The sequence below is a fragment of the Helobdella robusta genome (assembly GCF_000326865.2).
Source record: "Helobdella robusta unplaced genomic scaffold HELROscaffold_46, whole genome shotgun sequence".
Taxonomy (NCBI): Eukaryota; Metazoa; Annelida; class Clitellata; order Rhynchobdellida; family Glossiphoniidae; genus Helobdella; species Helobdella robusta.
Genome location: NW_008705138.1, coordinates 431,233 through 448,099, shown reverse-complemented (window position 1 = coordinate 448,099; position 16,867 = coordinate 431,233). Strand labels below are relative to the sequence as shown.

At 32.4% G+C, this 16,867-nt stretch overlaps 3 protein-coding genes across 3 annotated transcripts; 2 read left to right on the top strand and 1 right to left on the bottom strand.

Moving 5' to 3' along the window:
* Positions 1–505: 505 nt before the first annotated feature.
* HELRODRAFT_178140 (hypothetical protein) lies at positions 506–862 on the top strand (the record flags this gene model as incomplete). The annotated part of the gene is made up of 1 exon (XM_009026282.1): positions 506–862. One exon carries the CDS (start codon positions 506–508, stop codon positions 860–862), a length of 357 nt encoding a protein of 118 aa, XP_009024530.1.
* Positions 863–7,392: 6,530 nt separating this feature from the next.
* HELRODRAFT_178138 (hypothetical protein) lies at positions 7,393–9,218 on the top strand (the record flags this gene model as incomplete). Its single annotated transcript, XM_009026281.1, has 4 exons — positions 7,393–7,525; positions 8,347–8,479; positions 8,890–8,980; positions 9,048–9,218. The coding sequence occupies 4 exons, from the start codon at positions 7,393–7,395 to the stop codon at positions 9,216–9,218; spliced, it is 528 nt and encodes a 175-aa protein (XP_009024529.1).
* Positions 9,219–9,447: 229 nt separating this feature from the next.
* Positions 9,448–16,764, bottom strand: HELRODRAFT_187347 (hypothetical protein). The gene is made up of 15 exons (XM_009026280.1): positions 16,593–16,764; positions 16,010–16,079; positions 15,555–15,637; positions 14,964–15,080; positions 14,568–14,571; positions 14,387–14,494; positions 13,660–13,727; positions 13,260–13,339; positions 12,463–12,498; positions 12,122–12,201; positions 11,867–11,934; positions 11,240–11,321; positions 10,781–10,850; positions 10,466–10,600; positions 9,448–10,305 (listed from the first exon to the last, which is right to left on the bottom strand). The coding sequence occupies exons 1-15, from the start codon at positions 16,658–16,660 to the stop codon at positions 10,118–10,120; spliced, it is 1,257 nt and encodes a 418-aa protein (XP_009024528.1). The 5' UTR covers positions 16,661–16,764; the 3' UTR covers positions 9,448–10,117.
* Between the last annotated feature and the right edge of the window lie 103 nt (positions 16,765–16,867).

Genomic DNA, 16,867 nt, shown 5'->3' with positions numbered 1-16,867 from the left:
TAATAATTTTTGTCTCTGGCTCGCCGATAAAAAAAAGTTATTAGTAATTCAGTTACAAACACAACGAATTTTGAAATATTTGAAGTTCAATGCAGTGTCCAAAATTTGTAAAGGTTAAAGGTCGCTTTATCCTACTTCATTAGCGTCAGTGGCATCAACGAAACACACACACACACACGCAACGTACGTGAATACCACTCTTCACGTACAGTGAATACGATAGGCCCTAGGCGGAGATCATTGCACGTTCGAACCAGGCGTTGTATTTGGTTAAAATGCAAGTTGTTTCACTTTAATTTTGTGAATTGTGTGTTACTTAATTATTTATGAATGACTCAAGTTTTTTTCTATAAACAGTTTAAAATCATTTAATGAAAAATATTGTCAAATGAAATTGAAGACACTGACAAAAAGGCAACTGAGAGGGTTCAACCACGAGAATTTCAACGGATTTCATGTCTCCCCGCGTCAGACGTCCCATTGAAGATTTCCGTTGCTTCCATGGATGGCTGCCAAGCATACGTCAATCATGGTTGTGAATGAAAATCTTTATAACATCAAATTTACCATTGAATTTGTGTGGCATTATGATGCAGTTTTTCATTCATACAAAGCAGATTGTCCAAGTGGTTTTGATTACATCGCAGAGTACCACAAGTGTTACAAGCTGGCCAGCCATGCCATGAACTGGTATGATGGAAGATCCTTCTGCAACAACATCTTGTCTTCGCGTCTCATCATGGTTGAGGACGCCGTTGAAAACACGATCGCTTCTGAATACGTTAATCACGTATCTCCCAGTTTGTTTCTTGTGGCAATTTTCAACTCATTCAAGTTACTTATTTGTAGACAAGATTATTGAATTATTAATTAGGCACTTTTTAAAATTTTTCTACTGTGATGAAAATAAAAACATTTTTAAAACTTTCAATGTTAAGATGATCAAATCTGCATGAGTCCACTTAGCTGGCAGTCATTTCACACAAGTGGAATAAAAGCTTTAAATAATGGAACCAATTTTAAATTTTTTTGGTCTCCTTATTTGGGTAATTTTCAAATGTTCATCTAGAATTAATGAATTTAAGTAAATCAATAATAATTATTTGAGAATCTGATAATTTATTTTAATTTTTTTTTGTCGGTCAAAAATATAAAATGAAAAAAATCATATGTGAATTCAATTAGCAATCACGACGATGATATTTCTTTTTATATCAGGCCTGTTTAAAACAATACAATACGATGCGTGGATGACTGGAGAACCTAATTCTTTTTCTGATGGAATCGAATACTGCTTGGTGTCAGTTTTGACTGGACACGGATGGGACGACCAGCCATGTTCCTGGTTGATGTGCGTGCTATGTGAATATGATCTAATTAAATAACCACTAATTCATCAGTTCTTTGAAATTTACTAAATAGCGAAAAATCCTCATCACCCTATTGTTGACTCTCATCTCTGTCTCTTGGCGACATTATTTGTCAAAATTCTGAAGTATAAATCTTAGTTGAAAGTCTTAATTAATTAATTAATTTTAATTAATTGTTTCCATTCTTCTCTGCTTAAATTTTTGTCCATAAGCCTCTTTTATGGCAATATTCATTGTTGCTACGTTGCTAAACCTTCATTTATTTTCTTATTCATTTTTTCTGTTGTCTTCCAACTTTTCTCATTTTGTATACAAAGCCAGTTTTGATGATCGCTTTACAACAAACCTTCCCACGTGTTGTCATCATCCGTCCCATATTTTGTTACTCATGCATCTTCTCTGTCCAGTCCTTTCCTGATGTCTTATTTTCTATATGTTCTCTTCTACGGTTTTCTATTATATCTCTAAACACGCAGTCGCTTATAACTTCAAAAATTTTAAATGTCGCTAATAATTTCAACAATTTAAAAAGTCAAAATTGAGAAAACAGTCGTTTGATGAACTTGATCAAATAATTAATTAAATATCATTTTTTTTATAATTTGTTAGTTTTTTTAAATTTATTGCATAGTTTAAGAGTTTAAAATGCTACAATTTTATCTTTCTTTATATAATTCGTTAGCTCTTTGAAATTTATTGCATAGTTTAAGTTTTTAAAGTGCTTCAATTAATTCAATAAATTTTTTTCAAATCTGAGTAGTAAATAGCCATTTGAATAATTTATTTCTTTCACACAATTTTGTCAATGTAGGAAAAATACACATCAACTATTTTTCATAAATAAATGTATGACTTTTTATCGTTCTTTTCTTTTGAAATAATCTATTGCACATACTGCAAATGTCTGATTGTTCAAAGTGCTTGATATTTTTGTCAACAACAATTTATTTTTAGAAAATAAATAATTGATCCGAAAAAATATTTAGACAAAAAAATTCGAACTAAAGAATCCATATTGATTTAGATGTAATGTGGTTTATGTGGATTGGTTGGAATGTTAAGACAGAAGAGATTGAGTGCGAACACTTCAAACTAAATTTAATGGGTAAATATAATAAAAACCTTTTTATGGACACAAATCGGTCGTAACACACTAGCTTTCGCAAGTCACTATACGGAGAAACATAATTCAATTCAAGCCTAATTCATGCTTTTTATATTTATGCATTCTGTTGTTTATCATTCATTTATTTAAGTCATTAACACAGCAGACAAATTTGTAAACTAAATTATCAAATGTCACTGTTTTACAACAAAAGGGAGCAATGATTTGAACCTCGTCAGCAAAAGCGTGGTATTTAAATTCAAACTTTTCGATGATGTTGAACATATCAGCTGTGCAGAGCAAAAACAACAGAGGTCTTAAAACAGAACTTTGAAAAACTCCAGATGAAACCACCTCGTCATCAGGCAATGTACCGTTGAAGAGAATCCGTCGTTTTTTAACAAGCAAATACGATTCAAACCACGTTGCAACCATTCCAGTAACACGAAAACGACATTTTAACTTTTTAATCAGCAAAACCTCATACCCAATAGCGCCAACAGTGAGACCCTTTGAACATCCAGAGATGCAAATACTTCGGATGCCACGTGAATAAGAGCAGTCTCGGTGGAATGATGTCGTCTGTATTCAGACTGATGAACCGGTAGCAAATCGAACTTAACTAAATGATTCAAAATTTGTTTGGAGACAACGCGTTTAATAACCTTCGATAAAAATAAGAAATTGGAAACTGGGCAATAATTAGTTATATCATCTCTGTCAAGGAATGGTTTTATTTTCAACAACAGAGTTATATAGAGTTGTATAAAGTATAAAGTTAGCGCGGTTATGAAAAGTCATATAATTAAATAGTTTGCACATTTTAGTTTAATTATGATTTTACTCATTTTTATTTATATATGTATTTCAATTTATTTATGTTGGGTGGTTTCCTTAAGGGATACTCCGTGGTGTTGTGGAATGGGGAGGTAGTTCCTACATACCTGTATACATCGTGTTTGTTTGTGTACATATATACGTCGTTGTTTTGTTTTACTTCTTTTTTCCTTTTTCCTCATGAGTTTTAGCTAAGTTAATAAATCATTTTCAAAATTTTGGTTCCCGTCAAAGTTTTCTATATCCGCCACTGATTATAAATATAAAATTTAACCTCCAATTTGAAATATATGTTAATGAACATGTTTAATTTTATGGAATTTGATGCAAATATTATATTCAAATACACATTACCAAACTGTAACTTCATTGTTAAAATAACATGCACCTGCCTAGATAGAGATTGCTAAGAATGGCTCATGATGTTTGCAAACAAATGTCTTTAGCATTTGAATGGTGTTTTGTATAGTATTGTATTAGAGTCTCTATGTTACAGCGTTTTAGATTCACAATTGAAATTTTCATTTTCAATAACGATGTTTTATTTGTAAGTTTCTTTTAAATTTTTTCTTGAAAAATATTTTCTAAAAATTTTCTAAAAATTATTGTTGTAACGATTGTTTTAAATCTTTGAATACAATGGTTTGAACTTTAGCTTAAAAGGTTTTTAGAATGGAATATTCCATTCAATGGTAAACACGTAGTGGAGTCCTAACAAGAGACAATGCTCACGAGTGAGGTTGTCGAGTGCAACTTCTACTGGGCTCCGTACAAATAATAATTAACTTCATGTTTTAAGATACATACCTACATATCTTAGAGATGCAGTTATGGAAACCACCAGCATGGCCATGGTTTTGAATAACGTTATTTTGTTGGGTCTCGACTAATGCTGGCATTACGAAAGATAACTAATAACATTTTAAAATTAATACTTTAAATTCTTGCTATAACAACTTACATACAAGACATAGTTGGCTAGAATTGAAAAACAAAACACACATTTTTTTGAAAAACAGAAAATTAATTTCCTAACATTTTGAAAGTAACTACAACATGTTCATTAAACAAACGATGCTTATTGAAAAAAACTTCCTCATTATCTTCTGCCTTTCGTGTTTGATATTTTTCTCACACATCAATCTCGTGCACCTGAGCCAACAACAGGAGAGCTCGTTCATCAGATTCACAACGTCGTACAGCTTCTTGAAGGCCAAGGATCTGGCAAGTCCTGTCAGCTTCGATGATCGGATGTCCATCATTTCAAAGTTTCAAGCCAGGAGTCCTGGAGAATGTGTGGCTAAATGCCTGGTTAAGAGTTTATGTGTTGATTTTTTTTTAGTGAATTTACGCACAATTTTTAACATTTCTTTCAGGAGGATAATTTTTAGCTGGATTTATAGTTGTAGATTTTTGCCGGGCGACATTCGAATTCCGCACCACGCGGTCCCGAACCGCGTCCGCATACGAATATCCACCCGAGCCTTCGCTTCGGCGGAGTCTTTCCTGGCCGGGATCCGCCACTCTACAATAGACCCTCTCAGGGTCTGAAAACACGGGCCGGGCGGAAGTTTGTTCGCGCCCTGCTTGTTGACTAGAGACGCCGACCTCGTCAACTATCAGCAAGTCTTTTTCAACATCCATTATTTTAGGTAGAATAATTAAGCCGAGCCAAACTTCAAGTGTACACTTCTTTTATTCAATAAAAGAAATAAAATAACAAACAAAATAATACAAATCAAACCTCTGTCTTTATTAAAAAAAACGATAAATCCAAAATTAATCTATTAATAATACAACTACCAAGCAAGAGACAAAACCTAAAATAAAATAAAAAACGACCCCCCCCTCCTCTATATCTCAACTCGCGGCCTTTTATATGTTTTTACCGCCCTATCTACATAACGCTTTCTATATCATAGAAAATTCTATACTCCTATCTATACTCTTTTCCTATACTCAGAAAAGCGATACAGCACAGCAGCGTCGCATATATAGCATATCAAATAACAAAATATACATGCATAGAATGTCTAGTAAAATATATAGATATATATATATAGGCGGCACGCCTCAAAGACGCAATCATTATCATCACAATCGTCACAATTTCACAAAATATACAGGCGGCATATTTCAATCGCGCAATCATTATCATCACAATACAGGCGGCATATTTCAATTGCTCAGTCATTATCATCACAATCGTCACAACTTCACATAGTTATAAAGTGTTAATTATATAAAATAGATTTTTATTAATTGTTTTAATTATTTCCATTTTCTTATGGTTAACTAGGGTGGCACACTTCTGATTTTTTACATCGTATATCAATATGAGATTTTCAGCAATTTCATTTTCCAATTTTATTTTAAAAACAATTTTGTTATGATAAAAAAGTGTAAACATACTGACAGGTTAAGGTCTAAAAAATTTGAATACTTTGAAAATATTGTCTTGTTGAAAAAAATATAAAAATCTGGATGTGAATTTTTAAAATAAAAAAGCAGTTCGATGAATTTCAGGCAAAGACAAATGACGAATTGAGAGGTGTGAACTTCGTAAAGTCCGACGAGTCATGCACATGTGTTCCCAAAGCAACGATCCGCTACAATGTCACTTCTTTTAATGTCAACGATGGTTGTAGAGGCTATGTTTATCATGGTTGGAGTAAATTTCTTAGCTGAAAAGTTGTTTGCTCTGTTGCAAAAATGTTTTTCATAATTTTGATTGTATTTTTTTATAAAAGCAGACAAATTTTATCATCCTATACCGGACCAAATTTAAAGCATTTCCAAATCTTGCCAAAATTTTTATGTTCGGTCAGTCAATGTTCAGAACAACGCAAGAGAGTTTTGGAGCTGCTGATTCTTCCATATAAATTTATTTTTGTAAATTTGAATTTTTTCATTCTAATAAAATTATAATTTAGCAGACTTTATATAAAAATAAAGACCGAAAGTAATTGATTCAAAAGTTGTCTGAACAGATTGTCCATCATCCAATTAAAATATCTTGTATTATATTGTAATGCAACAAAACGCTTCAACAAGTTATGTTTTTTTTTTATTTTTCACTGTCTCTACATCATAAAAGACATTAAAAGATTAGTAGATCAGACGTTTTTTAAACAACAAATTACCGAAAAATTCAACTCATAACAAATTTTCAAAATTGTTAATCGCCTGAGAACTTAAAATCCATCAAACCATTCAAAGGTGGTGCCACGAAATTCTACACAAGCGAAATTCACACCTACTTCAACGCCACCAAAACTCCATTCTTCTGGTCACCTTACCCAGGTCCCAATTTGATGCTTCTGTAAAAATTTTAATTAAAAAATTTAAATGAAAACATGTGCAAAGCTAATGAATCAAATTTGTTTTTATTCATTACACTGTTAATAATTCAATAAGGTCAAAAAAATTTAGTTTATCAAATACGAAACCATTCGACCATATAAAAATAACAAAAAAATCACAGGGACCTACAGGCTGATGCAAAATTCGAGCGCTTGGCTTGCGGGCTCCGGGTTCACCAAACTGTGCTGATGATAAAAGAGAATATTGCGTGCAGAGCGTTCCTTCTGGTTCGTGGTTGGGATGGGATGATTTGCTCTGCACAACTACCATGCCAGTTCTCTGTGAACTCGACATGAAAGCCTAACTTACCCTGACTAACTCTAAACCAACACTGTAGATTCAAATATTGTTGTGGTGATATAAATATACAGTCAGTGGTGTCTCAGTGGGATAATATATTGTGGGTATATTTTTTCAAGTCAAGACAATCAATAAACAATTTTGTATAATTTTAAATAATTTTAATTTTTGTATTAAAAACGAATATAATAAAACTTTCGCATCAACATTTGTTCATAAATTAATTTACATTTGACAAATTTTTCCACAAATCTAACTGATTCTTAAAACAGAAAATATTTCTTCGTGAAAATGTCTCAAATAAACCGATACAAATAAAAATTACAAAAATTTAAAAAAGCCAACGAACAGTAAATATTATATATAATCTCTCATTGGCAATTAAATTCTCAAAATAATGTTTTGTACGTCAAAGTCATGGGCATTTATATACTATATAGAAGTCTATGGTCGAAGTTTTTACTGTACGTTTTGAATACTGACCTGAATCGGTTTGCACACAGTACAGGTGCATGTCACACTATTGGCAGTCCCACCTGGTGTTCCACTGGTTTGCTCCTTCCACTGAATTCATCATCTTTAGTAGTATCTTTCTTATTGTACGCTCTACTATGTGCAAGAAAAACAATAACGTCAGGCATCCACAATCATTTGCACGTTAATATGCAAGTCTCAATCTAAATTATCTCCTAAGTATTTATCGAATATATTAATGTTTGGAATATATGCCACAGTTTGTGATCGTCTATTTGTTATCACTTCTTAATCAGTCAATCAATCAATCAGTCAGTCAGTCAGTCAGTCAGTCAGTCAGTCAGTCAGTCAGTCAGTCAGTCAGTCAGTCAGTCAGTCAGTCAGTCAGTCAGTCAGTCAGTCAGTCAGTCAGTCAGTCAGTCAGTCAGTCAGTCAGTCAGTCAGTCAGTCAGTCAGTCAGTCAGTCAGTCAGTCAGTCAGTCAGTCAGCCAGCCAGCCAGCCAGCCAGCCAGCCAGCCAGCCAGCCAGCCAGTCAGTCAGTCAGTCAGTCAGTCAGTCAGTCAGCCAGCCGTTTGTTGTCGGATCTAACAAATTGTGAAGATTAAGTTCTATACATGTTTACATTATAAATGTATATATAATATATATATTATCCATCCGTATAAATAGTTTTGAGAAGCCACGCCATGGATATTATATTTTGCAAAATTTAACAATTGAATGCACCGAGCACCTGCTTTTATTTATAAACTAAAAGTTAAGTTAGATTAAGACTTTGCTCTATTGCTATTCGTTTAATTAATATTTTAATATATGAAATATATAGCGTGTGGAGAGTAATTGTGCAAATTAACAATTCGTAAGATTAATAAATGAATTATTTATCGGACATCTTAGATGTTGCAACTAGATTACAAGATGCGATAAACAGCGGAAACGAAAAAGATGCCGGAATCTTCGCTGAAGCTCTTGCTCGGACAAAGGCGGACGTCAACATCAGGGATGTGACAGGTCTTGAATCAGAATTGAGGTGCTTATTAATTTTATCTTACTATATTGATCAACTTCAATTAGTTTGACTGGTCATTTCGTCCAATATTGAATGTGGTGTAGAAAAATCACTATTTTAAAATATTAATATTGATTACTGCATGTCATTTACGATTTACATTATAATTACTTACACATTTACGATTTACTTAAACTCACGTAACATTACTAATACTCTCTCTTGCTAATTATTATTGTAGTTATCATTATATTGTTTAATAAATAAATTAATTATATATAATTCAAAATATAATTATAGCCACATACTTATACTCAACTAATTACATACTTACTACTGTAACTGTAGCTACCTACACTTTATACTGCATAAACTTCTTTTAAACTTAAAAAGCTGAAACAGAAACTTTTTTTGCAATTTTCAAATCATAGATTAAATGTGACACTGGAAAACAGTGATCATCACCTTAAATTGGTCTTCACTGAACTTCCACAAGTTTCTGTCAGGGCACTGAAACTGAAGGTACCTTTTTTTTTATTTAGCAATTTATTTAATGACACTTTTTAGCCATTTTTATAAATTTCACTAGATAAGACAGACATATCAATTTGAACCGGCGAATCAAAAGTGGGTGATAAATGGAAAATTTGCTTGTGAAACTGATAGACTGGTAGATTTTGTAAATGAGACTCAACAAAATGATGGAATTCTTGAATGTCATGTTTACATCATGCATACTGGCAGAATGAAGGCTTTCTGATTCCAATTCTTACATTTTAATTTCATTCTAAATTTGGTTTTTCTTGTAATGTTTTGGTGTTAATATTTTTTTAAGGTTATGTTTGTTTGTTTATAAAATTCGAGTTTTATTTGTAAATATTTTCTAAAGCCACCCCTCTATTATCATGAAAGATGCCTTTAAAATGTTTTCTGTTATTATTCTTCTACTGTTTCTGACTTTATTTTTTGATAAATACAAACTTAGAAACAGATGAATATAATATTTATTGAGAATATTGAATGAAATACCGCCACCAAATTTAAATTGTTTTTTATTTGTATTATTAAAACTTAATATTAATTACAATTCATGACTGTAATGGTGCCAAGTGGCAGTGAACATTATTCGTAATAAATAAGTAAATAAATAAATTAACATTTATAATAAATTTAATAAAATAGCAACACAAAATTTAACAAGATATTAAATGTTCAAAATGAAACACCAAAGCATCCCAAATTTTAAAATATGACCTACTATTAACGAAAGTTAATTTTTTTTATTAAGTAATGTAACGATTGTGTATTATCAAAGTTTCTTTAGCCCCAGAGTTCCAAATTAAAAAGTAATCCAATCAAATTGTAACATTACATTTCACAAACTAAAACTCATTTCAATAATTCAGTTTGGTGGTCCAATAAATTGAACCAAACAATTTTTATAAATTGAATCGATCAAATCCCTAACTCCACCAGATAGTCAGCCAACCCACTCAAGCAACCACCAGAGCCAATCGGTTAGCCCAGTAAGCAATCCTCTTCTGTCACATTCATCCCTCCCACCTTCTCTCACCCCACAAATCTTCTTCACTTCCTCCTCGCAACTTTCCCCTCCCCAGCATTTCAGTTTCCTCCTCTCGTCATCACTCAACCACCAGGCTATTGCGGGTTTTCCGATCTCGGAGTGCCCATGAAACTCGTCTCCCTGACGATGAATCTGTCATCCACCACTTCATCGTGGTCCGTTAGGTAGCACCAATCAGGGATGTGCTTGTTCGAGGACAGGTACTGCTCCTGAGTCAGTGACCGAACCCCAAGGACAATTTCTAGTGTACCAAACAAGGCGCCTGCTTGCATTAAAAAATTCTCCATTAAGTTTAATCAGATTTTGATAATTTTCGATTTAGCAATGCTAGCAAGCGATTTAATCAATGGCCGTAAATATACTGTTGGAAACGCCATGCTAACACCTAAAATCTTTACATATTTATCAACGCCACCACTTACCCCCAAGCCAGCCAGTGCAGTTTTCCTTGCACGGGGCAGTGTGCATCTTAAAGACGGACTCCTTCCCAAACTTCTCCTTGTATCTTGCTTCTTGCACTGTAGCCTTCAACTCATTCATCACTCGAGCTTTGAAGCCTTTTGTTCGCGTTTTGTTTGGTTAATTGTTGTATGTGTGCATCTTAGAGTCTATGTGTGCATCTTAGAGTCTATGTGTGCATCTTAAGAGTCTATGTGTGTACGTATGTATGCATGTGTGTGTGTGTGTGTGTGTGTGTGTGTGTTTTCGTGTTTTCTTCATTCAATCAATCAACCAACCAGGCAGCATTGTAGTTCCGCCCATAAGAACGATGTTTTCCATGAGTTCACGTCGCGTGTCTATAGGGCACTAGTGATGATTATGATGAAGATGATCATGATGATGGTTATGATGAAGAAAAAGATGATGATAGATATGACGAGGATGAAGATGCCGATAAAGGTGATAGAGATAGCAGTCATGGTGAAAGAAAAACCTTCGCCAAACAGCCTCGACACATATATTTTACATTATTTCACTCAAAAAAAACAACAATTTAAGAAACTAGACCGCTACTATTACTTTTTTTATCCCTAACTCAGCAGTAGGTACGCGTCTGAGGACATTAAATAGCATGGAACTACACACAACTAAAAACACTTTTACGAAGAATATTACGACAACAGATATTACATTACAACAACGATAACAACTGATACAACAAGAGATACAACATGATGAAACATGACTGACACCACCTTCAGTATGGAGTTGATGATGAGTGTAACGAGGGAAATGTCCCCATCGTCTCGATCAAACAACAACTCACATGTCTCTTCTCTACGTGGCGTTTCAATTCATTTTAGGAATTTTTACTTCATTTTAATTCATTTTAATTCATTGTTATTCACCAACGTTTTATTGTTTAATTGAATGTAATTATTATCCATAACATTCGTTCGCTTAACTATAAATACGTTTTGCTTGCTATAAAGTTAGTTCACCTACCTGTACCTTATTTGTAACATTTATTTGATCATTATCAATCTATCTATTTAATTATCTGTCTAATTTATTCATTCATTCATTCGTTTATAAAATTTATTAATTTATTTAATATAATGAATAAAATTATAAACAAACAATAAACTCAGTGAATGGATGATAACTTAATATACTAGAATAAACTATCCAAAATTCAATGATTATTATTATTATAACAACTATTGAATATTATTATTATAATAAGCTGAAGCTGATGAATGGAATAAAAAAAGTCCGACCCAGAACTGATGGAGACTATAAACGAGGATTGATTGATTGGTTGATTGATTGGTTTATTGATTGATTGAATATTATTTATATTATTATTTTACCCCACCTACCTAATCTTGCCAGGAATCTTAAGAATCAACTTGCCATTGATTGGGTAGTCGACAGGCAGCGGAGGTTCCTGTGTGGTTTTGTGTTACGTTGTGTAGTGTACACGTGTGAGTTTATGTTTCAGTGTGTGTGTGTGTGTGTGTGTGTGTGTGTGTGTGTGTGTGTGTGTGTGTGTGTGTGTGTGTGTGTGTGTGTGTGTGTGTGTGGGATTAAGTTTGTAGTTGTGAGAAATGTGATACAAAAGAAGAACTACCAACAGGTCTCTGGATATCCAAATCCAACTTAGCAGCTCTGATTGTTTGGGCTCTGTCGAACCTGGTCACTATGCAAGTCTTAACTGCGTAGCGTACATGTGCAGTGCATGCGTATTGTATATACTTTTCATCGATAATAATTAATTAATTATGTTAATTATTTATAATAACGATGTTAATCAGTTAACTACTCTTGATACAGTTTTTATTTCAATAGCTTTTGGAATAATCATATTTAAATGAGTTGGTCATTTTCAACTACTTTTCATTAATCGTTATTTTCATTTTCGTTTATTTATTCAGAGTGATCAATATATTGGATCATAATCAAGATACTGAATAACCTTTAATATTTTCCAACAGCTTTTCATCCAACTGATCTGTGATGGATGAATGAATGAATGAACGAATGAACGAACGAACGAATGAATGAATGAATGAACGAATAAATGAAAGAATGAACAAATGAATGAACGAGTAGAACTATGTAAACGAATAAAATAATAACATTTTCATATTTATTACATCTAGTATTACACATGTTAATTAAAATGAAATGAAAAATGTTTTTATATAACATATTTATTATCTATATTCTTCTTCATTAAGTGAAGATATCAATTACATCCATCTATATATATATATATATATATATATATATATATATATATATATATATATATTATATTATATTATTCATCTAGACTGCAAGATGGGATAATGGTTAAGACACCTGCTCCAGCTTCTATAGTGACGGGGATCGATCGCAAAGAGATCCCAACTATCATGTGTCACGTGTGTGTTGTGTCGTGTGTGTGTGTTGTATGGCGGGTGGATATATTGGTCTCAATTGGTCAATATATGAACACTTTTGTCTAACTACTCAGTTTTTAATATTTAATGATAAAAATAAAAATAAACATTTATAGTACAACTATAATTAAATAACTAATTAATTAATTACTTAATTAATCAATCAATAAACAAATAATTGAATGAATTAATTGAATTAATTAATCAAATTAAAACGAATGAACGAGCAAATGAGGGAAGGAACGAAGGATGGAATTAATTAATTAATAAAAGAATGAACAGGAGAATGATTGAATGAATGAACAAACAAATGAAAATGAATAAAGACCGTGAACAGATGATAGTGGCAATTCCTCCCTTGACTCTGTGCTGACAGTCGCTTCTTCCATCAACTGGGCCTTCAAGTATCTGTTTGTATTCATGCATGTATGCGTGTGTGTACAACTTGTTCAATGTGTCTAATAAGCATATGGAGATAAGCACAAACGAGAATATATGCACACATACCTGCAAGCAAGCATAGGCTTATATAACGACACACACACAAAAGCACACATATAGAAACATATACAAAAGCAAATACAAACACACACGCATACAAGCATACAACGCAAACGCATACAAACGTACATACACAAACACAATCACACGCCCATTAACATATTAAAACACATACAAACACACACACACGCATAAGCACATACACACAAACACACATAAACACATACTGGTGTATAACTTTCCCACCGAGAGGAACCAGCTCACAAGCCTGGAAGATCGGGAAAGCATGGTACACCTGATGTGATGAGGGATGATGATGATGATGTGATGGTAATGATGGTGATGACGGCGGTGATGATTACGATAACGAGAATGATGATAATGATGGCTATCGCATTTAGTTTTCCAGTTTTTGCCATAGAGACCATAGAAGTTAGTTCATGACCTCATGGAAAAATAGCACAAAATAACAATTCCATCAAACTCAATTAAATCAACCAATCATTGAGTCCCACCTTCAACCAGATGTCAAATCGATTGATAATTTCAACAATTAGCCAACTTATCAAGCAAACCACAAACAGGCTAATCAATAATAAAACTTATCAATCAATTAATTAATCAAGCAACCAACCATTCAATGAATTATTAAGTAAATAAATAAAAGAATAAATAAATCAATCAATCAACCAACCAACCAGCCAGTCAGCCAGCCTACTAATTAACCAACCAACCAGCCAGTCAGCCAGCCAGCCTACCAATTAACCAACCAAACAACCACCAAACCTTCCAGCCTTACCAACCAGCCAACCATCCAACCAACCAGCCTACCAACCAACCAGCCTACCAATCAGCCAACCAACCAACCAACCATCCATCCACCAACCAACCAGCCAATCAGCCTACCAACCAGCCAACCATCCAACCAGCCAATCAACCAATCAACCAACCAACCGGCAGAACAAGTGTCTCTCGGTAGCCACAATCCACAACGAGGGCGACCTTGACGCCGAGGGTCAGCAGTGAGAGGATGTGAGCGCTGCCGAAATATATCGATGGTACCTAGGTGGTGTTGTTGTTGTTGCATTGAGACTTGCATTTCAATTCATTCATTTATTTATTTAGAAGCATTAACTCGGCTAATTAAAGTAATAGATTTGTTTGTTTAACAACAATAACAACAACTATGTTATAAGGAGTTACAATCACGTTGTTATTTTGTTTTTTTGTTGTTGACAGTGCCGGAGTCATCATCAAAAATATGAAAAATGGAAAAACGTCTCATCTGTACTCCGTTGTCACTAATTGCAATCATTTAGTTTTTACGGTTTTTGCCAAGAGACCATAGAAGTTAGTTCATAACCCCAAAAATGATCAATCAATCAATCAATCAATCAACCAATCAATCAATCAATCAATCAATCAATCCATCAATCAATCAATCAAACAAGCAACCAACCAACCAACTTTTCAACACACTACACCTAACTACAACCAGTCAACCAGTCATCGAACCAAGCAGCCGGCTGACCAACTAGCCTCATAATGTTCAAAAAAAACTTTAGCAATGATGTTTCTAAATTTGGAGGTAGTGAAGATCGATTCAACAATGACCACTTTCCTATCTTTGGTGTTCACTAATAATTCTCTATGGGAGTGCAAAACGTTTTTAATAATTTAAACTAATTTAAAAATCATCAACTGATTAAGTATTATTTTTGAAAATCTGATTGAATTATGTTAGTTTATTTATTTGTCTATAATATCAGTCATATTATGCTTATGATATCAAATGTTAATTTAATTTGTTTAAATGATAATATAAAATTATTCATTTATTTCAATTAATTTTCAAGTGAGAGTAGAATTAACAATGAACACTAGAAAAATCAAATTTGTATTTTCAATGCTATATATATATATATATATATACATACACATTTTTTAAATAGATACAATTTTACACAAAATACAGCACGTACGCATAAACACATACACACACACACACACACACACACACACACACGCAATTCATTTACTATGCTTATTTGTTTATTTTTGAATCACATACAAGTGATTCAGGGTTGCAAAAAAATTGCTATTTCATTTCATTTTGCCCCACCTGAAATAAAGAATGTACAAAAATTCCACCAAACCATCAAAGAGTTCTTCGTCTGATAAATTCTTGTCATGAATGTAGAAGATCTAAACATTCATTGATTGTTTACTAGTTTTTAAAAATTAATAATGATGTTTAGCTTTTTATAGAGACAAAAATTGAAATAATTATTAAATAAACTGTTGTAACATTATGAAAGTCAGACTGAATTGTTAATTGTAAATCTCAAAAAATTAACTGAATAAATTATTCAAATTATTATTAATTATCTCTTAATTAGTTCCCAGAACTATCAACATCAACAAAAACACAGAGCATGATAACATGCTAGAATCCATATTTCCTGCACATTGCATGTGATAAATAGAGTTATCTTTGGATTTGAACCTGACCACCACAACAATATGACCAGACACTTTAACCGTTACACTATCTAAATAATAATGCCCATACCATACCTGACCAGACTTCCTTATGAAGTGACTAGGGATGATGCAGCGGGGGGCATTCTCTCCAGCGAACCCACACCTAGATGAGCAATTTATTTAAATTTAACTTTACATTATAAATGTTATTTTATTCAAAATTAATCAGAATGTTGTTTGTTTGTTTGTTTGTTTATAAATTTCAATCAGTTTTAAAAAAATTACAAAGGTAACCTAGTTTTCTTAAGAAATTAAAAATCACTCAATCAATATATTAATGATTGAAAAGCAAAAAATGAACAAAGTTATTGAATTATTTTTTGCCAAAAAATAAAATTTAAATTGAATTAAAAATTATATACATTGAATATTAAAAAAAGTGAAAAGCCTTATTTTGAATATTTTTTTTCAATTTTAATTATTAATAAATAATTCTTGTCCACAAAAAAATAAAATAAAAAATTAATAAACTATTTTGATAGCAAAAAATATTTAATGAAATTAGTGAAGCAATAAAATAAATAATACACTAACCAAGTAATAATAAATTATTTAATTATTAAAATAAAAATAATTACAATTTAGAAATTATTAATTGTGAAATTTAGAACTTGACTTGGTGTATGCAGATCCAAAATCAAACACGACGGTGGTTTTTTCTTGCACGACTTCAAACAGAGGCATCTCCGAATTTACAAATTAATGAAAAATTTAATTAAAAATAATTCATTTAGCAATTTTTCGGCCAAAACCAGCATGAAAAAATAACAAAGTAAATGAAAAGTAAACCTATGACCAAAAATTTTACTGAACGAAAGTACGAAGCCGAATAAAGTTTCTTTCAAAAAAACTAAACTTAGATTAGATTTAAAATATAATTAATTACATTAA

Excerpts from the sequence above, each read along its gene's own strand:
- HELRODRAFT_187347 (XM_009026280.1), bottom strand. The coding sequence starts at position 16,660 with ATGCCTCTGTTTGAAGTCGTGCAAGAAAAAACCACCGTCGTGTTTGAT. Across the intron at positions 11,322-11,866 it reads AAGATTCCTGGCAAGATTAG|AGAAGAGACATGTGAGTTGT; the intron begins GTAGGTGGGGTA and ends AACGCCACGTAG. Across the intron at positions 10,601-10,780 it reads CGGAACTACAATGCTGCCTG|GCTTCAAAGCTCGAGTGATG; the intron begins GTTGGTTGATTG and ends CGCGAACAAAAG.